Below are 16,693 nucleotides of genomic sequence, written 5' to 3'. Positions count from 1 at the left end.
AATCGCTAACATATGTTCCAGATTTCCACCTATTCCGAATTTTCATTTAACAATACCATATACTTCTGTAGTCTCATGGAACCAATTTGACCTTGTTCAACAAATTATTAACAAATTAAACCCATCTTGCTGCATTCTAAATCCAACATCTGTAAATGCACTAAAATGCATCTGTAATGAAATATCCCCATACATTAGCCGTATCATCAAGTTATCTCTGCTGGAAGGAATCCTTCCTGATTCCATAAAAAAAACATCCATTCGGCCAATACACAAAAATCACTCTTCCAAACCCAGTTCATTGTCTAGCTATTGGCCAATTTCCTCCTTATCCTTCCTATCGAAAATCCTTGAGAATGTTATCAACAAACAACTTACTGATTATCTAGAAAACAACTTCTTCTCTCAATCACAAATATACTATGGCATGGCTTTGACAGTGGCTAGAGTTATCTCATGGTCCTGCTTGATATTTCAGTGGCCTTTAACATCATCGACCATTGTATACTGGCAACACATCTTGCAGAGATTAACATATCAGGTACAGTCCTAAAATGATTCACTTCATACCTAACTGGTTGCACTCAGCAAATACAGATTGGTAGTTCATTATCAAACTGGATCCTGATTAATACCAGAGTCCCTCAGGGATCCATACTTCAGCATCCTTATTCAACATACACTTATCTCCATTACCTTGATATACAAAATCATTCACCAACATACCACAATCGATCTACAAATTCCTCCCCGCTTCCACAAATCCACAAGACCGACCAGGGAAGCCTACAGAGGATGCCTCATTGTTCCACCCACGAAAACCACTAATCACAGCACTTTAAGAGACCGAGCCCTTTCCACCGCAGGCCCACAGTTATGGAACTCCATCCCTCCAGAACTCAGAAACGAACCATGTCTCCTAACCTTTAGGAAAAGACTCAAGACATGGCTTTTCAGGCAAGCCTTCTCGAACTCTACCTAATATGCACCATAAACAAACTCTCTACTCAGAGACTGTACATATGAGACACCATATTTATATTGAACTTTTGTATATAATTATTCTCCTCTATCTCTTTCTATTCTTACATTCCCAGTTCATTAGCCCTTGTTAATTGTAACTGCTTCTCTTCATCACGTTATTTATGTTTTTTGGTTGTATTATCCGCACCCCTGTTTTCTGTAAACCGACATGATGTGAACGAGTTCATGAATGCCGGTATAAAAAAACCATAAATAAATAAATAAAATAAAATTATATAAGTTACTGGGTGGCCTGGGTCTAAGCTTTTGCGTATATGCAGACAATATTCAGTTTTTCATTTCAGTTACTAATTCAATCAATAACACCTTCAAACATCTGCAAATGTATTTGTCTGCTATCAACAAATGGCTATTTCACAATCGTCTTACTCATAGTATTTCCAAAACTGAATTAATTTTCTTAACTTGATGATACTTTACTGAGGTTACCTAAGTTTATGTTTGGTAATTACACCATCACTATAATCTCCCCATGTAAGTAACCTTGGAGAGCTATTAGATGCAAACCTGAATATGAAAACACATATTCATAACTTGATAAAAACTGGTTACTACAAATTTCAAAATGTTACGTAGATTAAAACCACTCTTAGAACCCATAGATTTCAGAACAGTATTACAGTAACAACTATTTTCCAGGATTAACTAATGCAATTCCCTAATGTTTGATTTATCAGCATGTGCAATAAGATCTCTTCAATTATTACAAAACTTGGCAGCACGAGTCTTAACCAGGTCGCTCAAGATATGACCTCATAACTCCCACTCTCATAAATTTATTCTGGTTACTGGTCCGTTTCAGAATTCAATACAAAATACTAACATACATAAAATAATTTCAAACACCGATACTTTACACCCCACAATGAAATCAGCAAACAAAGGCTTTTTAGTTGTGCCCAGTATACATCAAGCTCATCTGGGTGAGGCACATGAGCGCACAATTTCTGTGGCTTGTCCCTTATTGTGGAATTCCATCCCAGAACATCTTTGGCCTTCAACTGATGCCAAAGAATTCAAAAACAACTTTAAAACATGCTTAGCAGACTAGCATTCTCTAGTGACTATGCAGTGTTTTCAATCACATGAACAAGCATCCCGTTAAGAAATTTGATGAACATTTATTTTGCTGAATAAGTTAGTCCTTATGTTAAGTGTATTGATATCTCAGTCTTTTTATTTTATGTTTTTTATTATGGGTTTTTTAAAAATCTGAAACTCACTATGATCATTGGAGTGACGGGTGATAAATATTTTTAAATAAATAAAATAAATTGTTTTGAACCATCTGGCAGAGAGCCAAAACAGGCTGTGGGCAATATAATGTTACAGGAGTCCTCTTCCCAATTTGAGGAAGAAGTTAGAAAAGAACCCCTAAAATGTGCTTGTCTCTTTCACTCCTGCCAGCTTAATGTGACTACTTAGTAAGGTACCTTTGGGGTAGGAAAAGAAAACAATCACCAATAATGAAGTTAACAGTTTCATGACAGAACATCTGCATCCTGTTTGACAATAATGCCAGCAGACCTGAGCATTGCACCACACTGTCCACAAGTTTGGTCACTATAGCATTGACAATGCAGATTGTCACTGAACCTGATCAGTCTGGAATGATCTTTGCCATTCCTTCATCTTTAGCATGCATACTTGACTATCTTTTGAAGGGCACTAACAATCGACCTATGATGCTTAGCGTCATCCTTCCACACAGATGACATGTAACCATGATCAGTACTACCCTTACCCTGACTATGATAAATTCAGATGAATTTAAAGAGCAATCTTACCTAAGATTTTTGTCATAAAAGATAAAAATTATCCTTATAGGTGGTTTAAGTAATAAATTATTTATATATATAAAAGACTTGTTTCAGTTGGTCACACTCTTATGTCTGTCTGTGGTCATCACGTGGCACACTGAACAGTGGAAGATGCACCATGCAAAGGTAATATACTCTGTCTGCAGAGCCCTGTTTCAGGCTCCCACACCATATACAGGTTCACTCTCTCTTGCTTTTTATCTCTCTCATACACACACACACACACACAGGTTTTTCTCTTAATGTGTTAATACATTAAAACAGTATCTACCTTTTCTACCTTTGGTTTTGAAAATTTACACCAGTTGTCAATCAGAGAATCTAAGGTACTTTTTGCTAATATTCTCTCTCTGCAAAACTCTGTCTCTTGGGCACAGACACAAACAGGTACATACACACACACACATACACATACACACACACAGGCTTCCTCCCACAATCATACATACACAGACACATCCATGCTCCCCTCACACACAGACACATATACGCAAGTTCCCCCATACACATATATACAGTCATTCACAGAGATATACACACACACACACAGAGGCTCCCCTCACACATATACACACAGGTTCCCCCGCACATACATACAGGCACACAGGCTCCCAGTCACAAATATCCACACATAGGTCCTCTTCTTCAGCCACTATTAGACCTCTTCTTCATCTGATGGAGGATGGGAGGTTCACAGCAGCTCTCTCCTCCTTTAGCTGCTGCAGGTTGGGGCTCCGTGGCAACCCTCTCCTTCTTTGTCCACTGTGGAATGGGATTCACTGCAGCCATCCTGCAGGCCTCTTCAGCTACCACTGGATAAAGCTCCACAGAGGCCAGCAATGGAAGATATCTAATAAATATACTATCATTGTAATTGATAGAGATATTCTTTAAATTTCTCTATGCTTTCTGTTAATTACTTGAGACAATAAAACAATGTATATTGGGTTCACTTTTGTTCGATTTGATAATTTATATCTTATATGGACCAGACAACCCAAGCAATGCTGAGCACTTTTCTGTAGTAATAAATAAATAAAACTGAAGATAGAGCAGTTTCTAGAATCCAGTGAATTACAGGATCCAGGGCAGTATGGTTTTACCAGAGATTGGTAGCCTAGTCAAAGAAATTTATTAAATTCAACTGACAAGACCTAAGAGTTAGATGAGGGAAGAATGCTAGATTTATTGCACTTGAATTTGAGCAAGGCCTTTGGCATGGTTCTTCATAGTGACTTATAAACATATTGTATGTTCTAGGTAAGGGTCCTAAAGTGACTGACTGGATTAGAAACTGATTGAGTGGGATGCCATAAAAGGGTAATGAGAAAAAGCATTCACTCTGAGGAAAGAGTGGTTACAAGTGGTGTGCCACAGGGATCAGTCAGTGGCATACCTAAAGTATTTGGCACCTGAGACGGATAATTCCTTTGGCACCCCCTCTCAAATATTTAACTTTAAAATTTCCTAAACTTCGATAAAAGTTTTCAAAATAGCAGATATATCAAATGACAGCAAATAATTAAAACTAATAAGGATTTTAAAAATGTTCTGCTCTCCATATCTGTCATCCTAAGTTTGTCATAGACTGGGGGCACACATGCACACACACACACACACACACACACACAATATTCCCCCTCTCTCTCGAAAACACACATACACGCTTAGTGAGAGATAGAGGGAGAGTGTGTGTGTGTGTGCGTGTGTGTGTGTGTGTGTGTGAGAAAGAGAGAGAGATATGCACACTTTCTCTGTAGCTCTCTCACACACATGCTTCCTCCATCTCTCTTTATCACACACACATGCTTCCTCAGTCTCTCTTTCTCACATGCTAACACACACACATGCTTCCTATGTCTCTCTCTCACACACTAATAAACAGACAAAACTGCAGACATCAAATAACACCCAGTAATTAAAACTAATAAGGATTTTAAAAATCACCCACTCTCCATACCTCTCACCTTGCGATTGTTGTGGACTGGAGGTTCACACAGACAAAGAAAATATGCGCTCTCTGTCTCACATACACATACACTCTTGGGGAGAGACACAGATAGCTTGAATGTGTGTGTGTGTGTGAGACAGACATATTCTATTGTTTCTCTTTCACATCCACACCCCCCTGCTTCCTCTGTATCCCTCACACATGATTCCTTTGTTTCTCAACCCCCCCCACACACACACACATAGGCACCCTTTCACATATATGCATGCACAGGCACTCTCATATATATATTTACAGGCACACACACACTCACTCTTTTATTCAATCACCCTTTCATACACACACACACACACACATACACCCTCTCATACAAACACACACACACACACACACACACCCTCTCATACATACACATACACACACATACACACCCTCTCATACACCGGCACTCATTCTCACAGGGCCAATCTCTTGCTTTCTCACACACATTTTGTACCTCTTCTTCGGCCGCTGGCTCCAGGAAAATACTGGCGGCACCACAGAGCCTATTCTTCTCATGCTGGCTCTGGGGAAATGTCAGTGGCACCACAGAGCCTCTTCTTCTGCTGCTGGCCTCTTCTTCTGCAGAACCTCACTTTTGCTTCTGGGAGTGGGAACCCCACCAGTACGTCACTTCTTTGCACCTCAGGACCTTTCTATATACTGGCAGCAATGGCAGGCCTCCCCTTGTTGTCACCTGAGGCAGATAACCCCCCTTGTACAACACTGGGATCAGTCCCTGCTCTGGTTCTCCTTAACATTTTTGTTATATTGTGGAAGCCTTATTGAGAGGATTGCATTTTGTAGATAATACCAAAATATGCAATAGGGTAGACCCTCTGGAAGATGTGAAAAACATGAGGAGGGATCTGGTGAAGCTTAAGGAATAGTGTAGAGTCTGTCAGCTAAGAATTAATGCTTAAAAAATGCAGGGTCATCTGAGTTGCAACAACTCAAGGGAGCAGTACAGTTTAGAGAGAGAAGATCTTATATACACAAAACAGAATCAGGGTCTCTGGGTGATCATATTTGTTACGACTGTCGCTACCCGACGTCTCCACTCCGCCCTCTTTACCTCTCTGGCGATTCCTCCTGCGGTTGACGGATGTCTGGCTGCCACGGCATCTGCCTGCCATCCTCTCCGGCGTCCCCAGTCCGGCTTAGGCGTTGCCCCCCGCCATGCTGTCCAGCTGCCTTAGGGTGCGCGCGCCATGCGGTCCTGCTTCAAATATTTTCTTTGGCGCAAACCTCAGGGGCATCCGCCTGTGATGATGTCACGCATCCCGGATACAAAAGCCTACGCTATTGTTAGCTAATCGAGTTAGCAAAGGAACTCCTTACGGATGGGATTTGCTCTCCGTACCTAGCTACTCTGCATCTCCATTATTGGACTTACTTTGTTCGGGGTACCCACGCCTCGGGGGCCTCTCTCTTCTCTTTCAGGTTGCTGTCTAGAACCGGTACTCGCTCCTTGAGGGCCCATGTTTCCGGACTCACTGCCTGAACTCCACGTCTGCCTGGAAGATACCGCTGCCTACACCATCAGTGAGTTACCATCTATTTCTCTCAGAGCTGTTCCCTGGAACCAGGTACTTGCTCTTCGAGGTCCTACCTCTATTCCAGCTCCTGTGGTTCCTACCAAGAGAAACCGCTGTCACAGCCATTGAGGGATCGCTGTTCCAGTGCCCTGAGGGACTACAAGCCCAGCCAGGCTTCATCTCTGCTCACTACTGCTACCTCTGGTGGCTCCTCAATACTGTTAATAAAAGATCTATCTGTGTTGTGTGTTCTAAGCTGAGCCTGACCGGTGGCCCCTCACAGAACTCCCCCCCCCCCATGGGCGTGGTCAGCAGCCACAGTGTCCAAGGGTCCACCCAAAACCTTACAAGCAATAACAGTATTTGATGATCTTAAGATGGACTAATGAGTATTTATGTGACTATTTCATAATGCAATGACATAAAAATAATTGTGATGGATATGTAAGGATTATGATAAATGTGGCTGTAAAAGGTGATATTACACTCGTCCGTTACAATTAGTCCAAAACACTGCTGCCTGTCTTATTACAACTCCATGCACAGAGATCATATTACTTTAATTCTACAAAGTTTACACTGGCTTCCAGTAAAACAGTGTATTCAATACAAAGTGTTATCAATTATCCATAATTTAATTTACAACTCTTCTTCTATTTGGTTTTGTTCTACCCTAAGACTATATCAACTGTCACACCAACTGCAATCTCAAGATAAATGTCTCCTAGAAATCCCAACAATTAAAACAGCTAGACTCGACTTAACCAGAAAACGCACTTTCTCAGAAAATGCACCTTTTGGAATTCACTTCCTGACTTTCTTCGTTTAATATCTAATATAACAGAATTTAAAAAGCTGTAAAAACCTATTTATGTTCCTCTGCCTACAATTCTACATCCAAGCAGTTATGATCTTTCTATAATAATTTACCTCTCATCTACTGTCTGTCCATTTTATACTCTTAATACTCTTTAACCACTCAATTTGATTTGTTTCTTAAACTTTTACTATGTATAATTTTGTATTTTTTACCACTATTTTAATTTGTTTAAATTAATGTTTTTTTCTCTGATTTTAAATGTAAGCTGCTTAGATCTTACAAATATTTTTACAGGCGGTATAAAAACAATTTAAATAAATAAAATAAATAAAAAAGAGGCAAAGGAAAGCCACAGTATGTCATTAGTCTTATGCATTATAATCATATTTTTGCAAAAAGAATGGCTGGGGAAGACTAGTGTTACAAGTTCACTATAGGAAAAGTACTTAGAAATTCTGAAATGCACCAAAGATCAGTGCCTGTATCCCATTTTAGCTCTAGGCTTATCTTACATGCTGACAGTACATATTACACTAATTAGACTTGTAAAAATATCCAAAGTTGCTGAAATGCTAAAATGTATATAAAAGTCAAAAAGTATGTTAAGGGTCAGCACTAAGTTTCATTTCTGCCTAGGTAAACTGAAAGTGGACAAGGCTATGGGGCCAGATGTGGTTCATCCCAGGATACTGAAGGAGCTCAGAGATGTGTTGGCTGGTCTACTAAATGACCTATTCAATAGATCCCTGGAAACAGGAGTGGTGTGGGATTGGAGAAGAGCAGTAGTAGTCCCACTTCACAAGAGTAGTAGCAGAGAAGAGGTTGGAAACTACAGATCAGTTAGCCTCACCTCAGTGGTGGGAAAATAATGGAGACTGCTAAAGGAAAGGATCATGAACTATCTACAATCAGGTGAGTTGCTAGATCCAAGATAGCATGGATTCACCATGAGAAAGTCCTGTCAGACAACTCTAATAGATTTATTTATTTATTTATTGATTTATTTGTTGAGTTTTATATACCGTCATTCGAAAGAGCCATCATAACGGTTTACAAAAATACATTTTCTTAACAGTTGTGCAACAAGTATAACAAGGTGGATAAACAGAAGTTAAACATTTCAAGTCCAGAAATTATTATTATCTGGGATGAGGAGGGTATGTAGGTTCTGGTTGGAGAGAAGCTATTCTGAGGTTTTTCGATGAAAGTTCAATTGTGAGATGGGATGATCAGAAGTATGAAGGTCAGTGAAGCATTTGGGAAACATTCATGTTTTTAGGTCTTTTTTGAATGTTTTTAGATTGTGCTGGGTTCTCAGATCTTTAGGTAGGGTGTTCCAAAGTTTAGGGGAGGCAATGGAAAAGGCTCTCTCTCTTGTTGTTGCCAGATGTGCATCTCTGATGGGGGGATGTTTAAGTATCCTGAGTTATTAGAGGATAGGTTTCTTGGAGGATTTTGGGGGATTATGTTTAAGGTATTTAGTCCTTGATGATCATTGTTTAGAATTTTGTGAATGATGGTCATTGATTTGTATGCAATACATGCTTTAATTGGGAGCCAATGAAGTGATGTCATTTTGGGCGTTATTTGTTCATTTCGTTTTTTTTCCTGTTAGGACTCTGGCAACTCAGTTCTGCAGTATCTGGAGTGGTTTGAGGGTTGAATAAGGTATTCCAATTAGTAAGGAGTTGCAGTAATCGAAGGTGGAGAAAATAAGTAGTTGTAGGACAGTTCTGAAATCAAAAGGGTTGAAAAATGGTTTCAGATGTCTTAGTGTTAGGAGTCTGTGATATCCTTCTTTAGTTTTATTTGATATGTGGTTCTTGAATGAAAGTTCTTTATCAATTATAATTCCGAGGTTCCTGGTGTGGGTGGTGGGGAGTATAGATTTCATTTGTTTGTTTAGTATTGGCAGGGGTGGTGGAGTTGGATTGGGTTTTTTGTCCATGAGTATTATTTCAGTTTTGGCAAAATTGATTATGAGTTTCAGGGAATTTAGGAGATGTTTAATTGAAATAAGTAGATCTGAGGTTTTCTTGTAGGTGTCTTCGATCGAATTTTGTATGGGAATTAGAATCTGAATGTCGTCAGCGTAGATGAAGTGTGTGATTCCATATTCTTTTAGTAGTTGGCAAATGGGGAGAAGGTATATGTTGAAAAGGGTGGCAGATAGTGCTGGTCCTTGGGGGACTCCAGTTTGAGGTTGATCATTTTTGATGGGTTGTTATTGATTAAAACTTGGTATGTTCTATCAGATAAATAGGAAGAGAACCATTGTAAGGTGATGTCAGTTAAGCCGATTTGAGTTGGTCGTTCCAACAGTATATTGTGGTTAACTGTGTCGAAGGCAGCTGAAAGGTCAAGGAGGATGAGCAGGTATTTTTCACCTTTGTCAAAACCTTTTCTGATTGAATGATTAGAGAATTAGATCAAGGAAGAACACTCAATGTAATCTACTTGTATTTCAGCAAAGCTTTTGATACAGTCCTGCTCAGGAGGCTTGTGAATAAAATGAGATGCTTGGGAGTGAGCGCCAAGGTGGTAGCATAGATTACAAACTTGTTGACTAATAGAAGACAGTGTATAATGGTAAATGGAACTTACTCCAAAGAGACAACTGTGTTAAGTGGTGTGCCACAGGGATTAGTGCTGGGATTGGTTCTTTCAATATCTTTCTGAGTGACATTGTTGAAGGGATAGAAGGTAAAGTTTGTCTATTTTTAGATGATGCTAAGATCTGCAGAAGAGTGGACATGCCAGAAGGAGAAAATGAAACATGATTTAAGAAAGTTTGAAGAGTGGTTGAAGATTTGTCATCTGGGATTCATTGCTAAGAAGTGCAGTCATGCATCTGGGGTGCGGTAATCCAAAAGAGCTGTATGTATTGGGGTGAAAGACTAATGTGCATGGACCAAGAAAAGGACCTTGGGTGATACTATCTGGCAATCTGAAGATGGTGAAGCAATGTGACAAGGCGATAGCTAAAGCCAGAAGAATGCTGAACTTCATAGAGCGAGGAATAATTAGTAAGAAAAAGGAGGTGATAATCCCCTTATACAGGTCCTTGGTGAGGCCTCACCTGGAGTACTGTATTCAGTTCTGGAGACCATATCTCTAAAAGAATAGAGACAGGATGGAGGTGCACCAGAGAAGGGGGACCAAAATGGTGTGGGGGTCTCATCAAATGACTTATAAGGAAAGGCTGAAGGACCTAAATATGTATACCCTGGAAGAGAGGAGGTGCAGGGGAGATATGATACAAACATTCAGATACCTGAAAGGTTTTAATGATGCATGAACTTTTAATCTTTTCCATTGGAAAGGAAACAGTAGAACTTGGGGGTCACAAAATGAAACTTCAGGGGGGAATGGCTCAGAACCAACACAGCAAATATTTCTTCACAGAATGCCCTTCAGGAAGAGGTGGTGAAGACAAAAACAGTCAAACAATTCAAAGGGACATGGAATAAACAGTGTGGGTCCCTAAAGAGTAGAGAATAGAAATGAAGAAAAGGGTGCATGGGAGTAACCCGCTCGATGCAGATAAAAAATGATTAAATCGATCCATAGAGTTGGGATACTCTGGTTGAAAAAGTACTAAAACATGATTTATCCTGCTCCTTTGGTGCTCTAGCCCTAACCGGCTCTGCTATGTCTGACCTGAAGTAAAAGAAATACATTATTTGCTTCTCCTATAAATTTTAATGGGCCTGAGCCAAATGAGCTGAAAAGGATATAGATTTTTTGGAGTACTGCACCCATTCTGTTTGGTTGACATGAACCAAGCTAAAAAGCTCATTCTTTAGATACATTTTCACATTTGGCTCATTCAAATACGCATCCTGAGTTGTTAATTTAAATCAAAAGAGCTTTGTCATTGGTCAGCATGAGAGAAATTCTTTGCGAAACATGGCCCATTATGTTTACCTTTCACTTCTATAATAATCAAAAAATCTGTATGTGTGTGGATAGTATGACTTTGAGTTTCCTGTAACATATTCAGTGACCATGTGCTTCAAAGAGCCTAGTTCCAGCTAGTTAACTCACTTTCCTGAAAGGAGCCAACACCCCAGAGACTGTACTACTTGATTGGACTAAGAGTAATGAATCCTATTGGTGACCGGAAGAAGAAAATACACCCAGGATGCTTGTCAGGACATTCTTATTGGACATTATGAAAAGTTTAAAAACGCTGTACATAGTGTACGGAGCTGAGTAGCTCAAAGCGGACACTATTGCTGTACTGTCTGCTACTCCGGGGAACAAATTACTTCCTCATTTCTTTGTTCCCCTTTTCCTTTTCTGTCTTTTTCATTAATAAAACTTGCTTTTAGATTGCTAACTGACTGAGACTGCATTACTGAAATCTACAAATCCTTAGATTATCATTAAAAATACAATAGTCAAACTCAAGTGCTTTAATCATTAGGATATTTTTAATAGACAAATGTCATGTTTTGACATAGGAATGAACATTAATTAAAAGAGAGATTGAGTAATGGTAATTTTGATAATTTGGAAACAAACAGATACACAACTGATCTTAATCTCCAACATCCTCTTGTATTATCTTTCAGATAGCATGAGACTTCAAGATGATATGTTTTCAGTGTACCGTCTTTACTTCTTATTTCCTTTTGAATTGTCTTGGCAGCAGGTCTGGTTATTTGGCTTCTCAACAACTAAAGAAAAGCCAAAATTAAATGAGAGGAAATCACGTGACATATTTATGAGAAAAATAACTTGTTTCTGCTCATATATAACTTGCATATATTGTCTTGTGAGATGATTAGCAATCTTAGATCCTGGCTTGCTTTTTTTTTCCTTAGAAACAGACAATAGTCTAATGAACTTTGCAAAAAAAATAAATAAATACAATTATGGGGACCGGCCATAACTAAACAACATGAAACATGATAAAAACATTTGATGGCTTATGTGAAATAAGTTGGTGATCTCAGTCCAGATCATATTGGATAAGCATACACATCACTAAAATCATTTGTGACTATGACTGGTGAAGATTATGGGCAGTCAAGGCATTTTTTCTATGTATTTTGAAAACAAACTTTATAGGTGTACTCATCTTAAATATCAAATGTGAAATGCCATAGCATACATCTGGCAAAATTTGGAAGCATTTTTTCTATTTTGATAGGAAACTTTGGGCCTCATTTTCCATAGGGATCGTACGTGATACCAAAATGGGGGCGGAGTCGGCCCCAGAAGAGGAGGAGTCGGGGTGTCACCAGGGCCGACTCCACGAAGACGCCACAGACGACAAAAAGGTAAGGCCCTTTTCGCGTCCGAGTTCGCGCCCAATAGCTACACCTTCTATGGAGGTGCTATTGGGTGCGAAACCGGCAGCGATCGTACCGTGATGGTGCGATCGCTGCCGGCTAGCACAGGCCCGCCCCCCATTTTGTCCCCCCGCCCCTCATTCCCTAAAGTATCTCAGGCCTGTGATACTTTAGAAAATGAGGCCCTTTATAGGTGTACTCATCTTAAACAGAATATTTTTCAGCTAGAAATAAAATGCAAGATTTTGGCATGTTTCCTATAGAGACTTGCCTGTCAGTAGTACACTGAGTTACCATGATAGCATGACCTAGCAAAGAAAATTATTTCTGGACTTGAGAACAAATTGAGAGCAAAAGGTACTCAAGATGCAATTTATTTGATTATATTTAAAAAACACAGATCTCACCCATGCTATTAGGCATGAGTTTGCAAAAAAAAGAATTGTAATAAAAATTTCACTTAGAAACATAGAAACATGACAGCAGAAAAAAACCTATCCAGTCTATCTGTCCAACCAATTCACCACTACAACCCCTATCACTTCCTTAGAGATCCCTCTATTTATCCCATGGTTTCTTGAATTCAGATAATTTCTTTGTCTTGAACCATCTCCATTGGGAGGCTATTCCATGCAACCACCACCCTCTCTGTAAAGAAATATTTCCTAATATTACTCCTGAAACTACCCCCTTTCACCTTCATCTCATGACCCCACATTCTAGATCCTCCTTTCCCCTGAAAAAGGCTCATCTCTTATCATGGAAACCTTTGAGATATTTGAATGTCTTTATCATATCTCCCCTATCTTGCCTTTCCTCTAGGATATACATGTTGAGATCTTTAAATCTATCCCTACATACTTTAGAATGGAGACCATTGATCATTTTAGTTGCCACCCTCTGGACCATTCTGTTCATAATGAATAGTTATTTTAAGGTTGTTTACTAGTTTAATAAAATATATTTCTCTTGGATCTGGATTTTATAAAACATGATTAACTTGTTAGATCAAGTGTGGAATTTTTCATACCTGGGCTGGAATAATACACATATGAGTTGCTTGGACGGTTGGGGTGGTGGTGGTGGTGGTGGTAGTATGGTTGGGGTTGAGGGGAGGTGAGACCAAAATAGAGGTTAGGTTGGTAGTTGGAGAAGGGGCGGTTGGAGTTGAAGTGATGATTGGAGCGGTTGGAGTAGTTATTTGTCCATGCTGAAATTAAGAAAGAAATATCTTTGAATACCACATTAATTACTTTTTTCTACTTTTCAGCCATATTCAGTTTGTATTGTTTACTACATTTCTAAAAATACAGTCATGATCCCCCTTTCCTTGGAATGAATGCCACTTGTTGCCTATCATTCAGCCAATTTTTAACCCAGTTTACCATTTTGGGGCCTAGCCCTAAAGAGTGCAGCTTATTAATTACCCTTCTATGTAGAACAGTGTCAAAATCCTTACTGAAATCCAAATATTCCAAATCCAGTGCTCACATCAATCTAATTCTTTGGTTACCCAGTCATAGAAATTGATTACCTTTGTTTGACATAATCTTTCTCTGTTAAAAAAAAAAAATATTCTGCTCTGGATCCTGTAATTAGTTGGATTGAATCCACATATATTAGTTGGATTGAAAACATTCCTTTGTTCTCTGTTTTAGTAGTAAATCCATTAATTTACATTCCATCGTGATCACATTGATTGGCCCTTAGTTACCATCCTTATTATAACTTTTACAAATAGAAACAACATCAGCCTATTCCAGTCCTCTGGAATTACTTCTTTCTCCAAACAAATTGCTGAACAGGATGTCAGTGATGATACAATATCTGTGGAAGTATCCTGACTGATCCATTTGCCTCTTCTACATTCAGTTTTACTGCTTCCAGACCTCCCATAACTTATTTTCAGTTCAAATGCTTTCAATAATTCACTCTTTTCATTAAGGATGCAAGACTTAGTGTAACACATCAGCGGGCTATTGGACCACATTGTGGAACAATTTGCCAGCTGAGATTCAAGTCATAACACACGTAAAGTTGTTCCGCAAGCAATTACATCATCATTTGTTTGAACTAGCATTTCTTGATTTTGCAGTCCATACTTTACCTGTGAAGATTTATATATATGTTCATATATTTCCATTTTAATTTTGTTTTATTTTTGTTTGTTTTTGTCTATGTTTTAACTGTCATGGAGTGTGAGTCCTTGGATTGTGGCTGATTGGTACTGTTAGACAGGTGAAACCAGTGGGGCGCATGCCAACAGCAGGCAGATACATTCAAACTGGGATTGGAACTGGGCTTCACCTGTATCAGCCCCTTCCTTTGTAGATTGAGTCCTTGGGTTTGGAGGCTGGTAGGACTTAAGCAAGGGTCCAGCAAGAGAGCGGACAGGAAAAGTTAGAATACAGCAGGGTTCAGGGCAGACAGCATTCAGGCAGAGGTTATATCTGAGCAGAGGTCATCGAGCTAGGTTGAGAGAACATTGCACAAATCTCATCTTTGGATGAGTTTCTTCACTCCGACGGTCATCAAATCTTCACAAGAGAGCACTGTTCTGTTCGTACGACTCACTTTGAATGTCAAAGTGGCCCTTAACCCCTACACTAATATCTAAACCTCACCTTGAGTGTATAGGTGGGCCTCCCAAAGAGATATAAATACCAATCTAGTGTGAGGGCCCTATGGCTAGGTGCCCCCTTTCTCTCCCTCTCTCCAGCTTAAACATGTAGGAAATACATCAATTCTGGCATTTATCACTAAGATAGCACTTTACATAGGTATTAGCACAAATTGCAATAAACTGCCTATTACCATAAAACACATCCCTTTTCCTATCACATGCAATATTTAGTGCATTTTGATAAATCCAGGCCTAAGTTAGAAAATGTATGCATGCCTTTTAAACTAGCAACTTATGCTTGTAATTGTTGGTCCTGACTGGAAATAACCCTAGATCACCCCTTTTTACCTTTTGTATATGTACGGGTGACCATGAAAATGTGCGTGTATTTTGGAATTCTATTAAATACAGACTATGTGAGTACAGGCTACCTATGCCCATATTTGCTAATTTTTACACTTGTAAGATTTTGCAAATTCACCTTTTCAATTGTAAACCCTGGGATTCAGGGAACTACCTACAGGTCCTAAATGTAATCCACTTTCAAGGGTGAAAAGATAGAATATAAATCAAACCACCCAAAAATGTGGATTGTGCGGAATATAAATTTCTGAAACAAATAAATAACCTAACAAAAGAACATCATGCATCAGGATAATGCATTTCATCTCTCTACCTTTTTTTCTTCAGCTCTCCAATAGTTCTAAATTGAACCGGCTATGATAGCAAGATAACACTGAAAATCAGCATTTATCTGGCTATCTTGACTGCATAACTGGCCTCAACCAAAACATCCCTACCTAGCCCCTGATATGGCCAAATATGTTCTTAGCTAGATAAAAATGTTTTCAGCTATGTCAGTGGTAGTCAGTGCATCAGGATATATTTATCCCAGTGTTTGTCCAGCTAAGTGGCGAATTTAGTCAAACACTGAAAATGCACTTCTTCCCATATATGATTGAAGTGCATATTGTATCTAAGGAGTATGACACCATGCTATAGTCTATGAATGAATGAACAGATGTTAAAAGGAAAATAAAGAAGTTATTTTCCAGATTGCTTGGCTAGGCTGCTGTTTTGGGCAATCCTACAAGTGTTTGGGGCTTGCTACAGGCAGCGTCCGGTGACAAGACGATATTTTGAAATAACAATATCATTTCCCTATATTTTCAGAGTACAACATTACTTACAGTTACCACGATGTGCCATTGTTGTCTCTGTACAGCAAGATCTGCTTCAGGAAGAAGGATCCAAATGGTGATTCTCCGAGCTTGGTTTCATCACCTGAATGTACTCTTTATATACAAGAGTTTATAAGGGAAGTCTTTTAGGAAACCAATAGCATTTCTGTTTGAAACTAGTAATTATGAATATTTTATAAGGGTGCAATATGACACTCTCTAAAAATATGTTGTATAAACCTGTTACACCTTACAATTTTGATAAATGTTCCCTTTATAGAAATGGTGACCTGATTTTATTAAAGATCATTAATTTATGTAAATATATTCCATAAACTGATTATACCCTGCAGCTTTGTCACGGATATTGTATTTTA

General features: G+C 38.9%; 1 protein-coding gene across 1 annotated transcript; it reads right to left on the bottom strand.

Moving 5' to 3' along the window:
- Nucleotides 1-11,626: 11,626 nt before the first annotated feature.
- LOC115095537 (component of gems protein 1-like) lies at nucleotides 11,627-16,414 on the bottom strand. Its single transcript, XM_029609424.1, has 3 exons — nucleotides 16,326-16,414; nucleotides 13,543-13,722; nucleotides 11,627-11,894 (listed from the first exon to the last, which is right to left on the bottom strand). Exons 1-3 carry the CDS (start codon nucleotides 16,342-16,344, stop codon nucleotides 11,833-11,835), a joined length of 261 nt encoding a protein of 86 aa, XP_029465284.1. The 5' UTR covers nucleotides 16,345-16,414; the 3' UTR covers nucleotides 11,627-11,832.
- Between the last annotated feature and the right edge of the window lie 279 nt (nucleotides 16,415-16,693).

The sequence above is a fragment of the Rhinatrema bivittatum genome, chromosome 7 (assembly GCF_901001135.1).
Source record: "Rhinatrema bivittatum chromosome 7, aRhiBiv1.1, whole genome shotgun sequence".
Lineage (NCBI taxonomy): Eukaryota > Metazoa > Chordata > Amphibia > Gymnophiona > Rhinatrematidae > Rhinatrema > Rhinatrema bivittatum.
Note: the sequence above shows the minus strand (reverse complement) of the source record. Positions and strands in the feature narration are given on the sequence as shown.

Coding starts and splice junctions, on each gene's coding strand:
- LOC115095537 (XM_029609424.1), bottom strand. Junction 11,895..13,542: donor TGTGTATTATTCCAGCCCAG/GTATGAAAAATT, acceptor GCTTTTCTTTAG/TTGTTGAGAAGCCAAATAAC.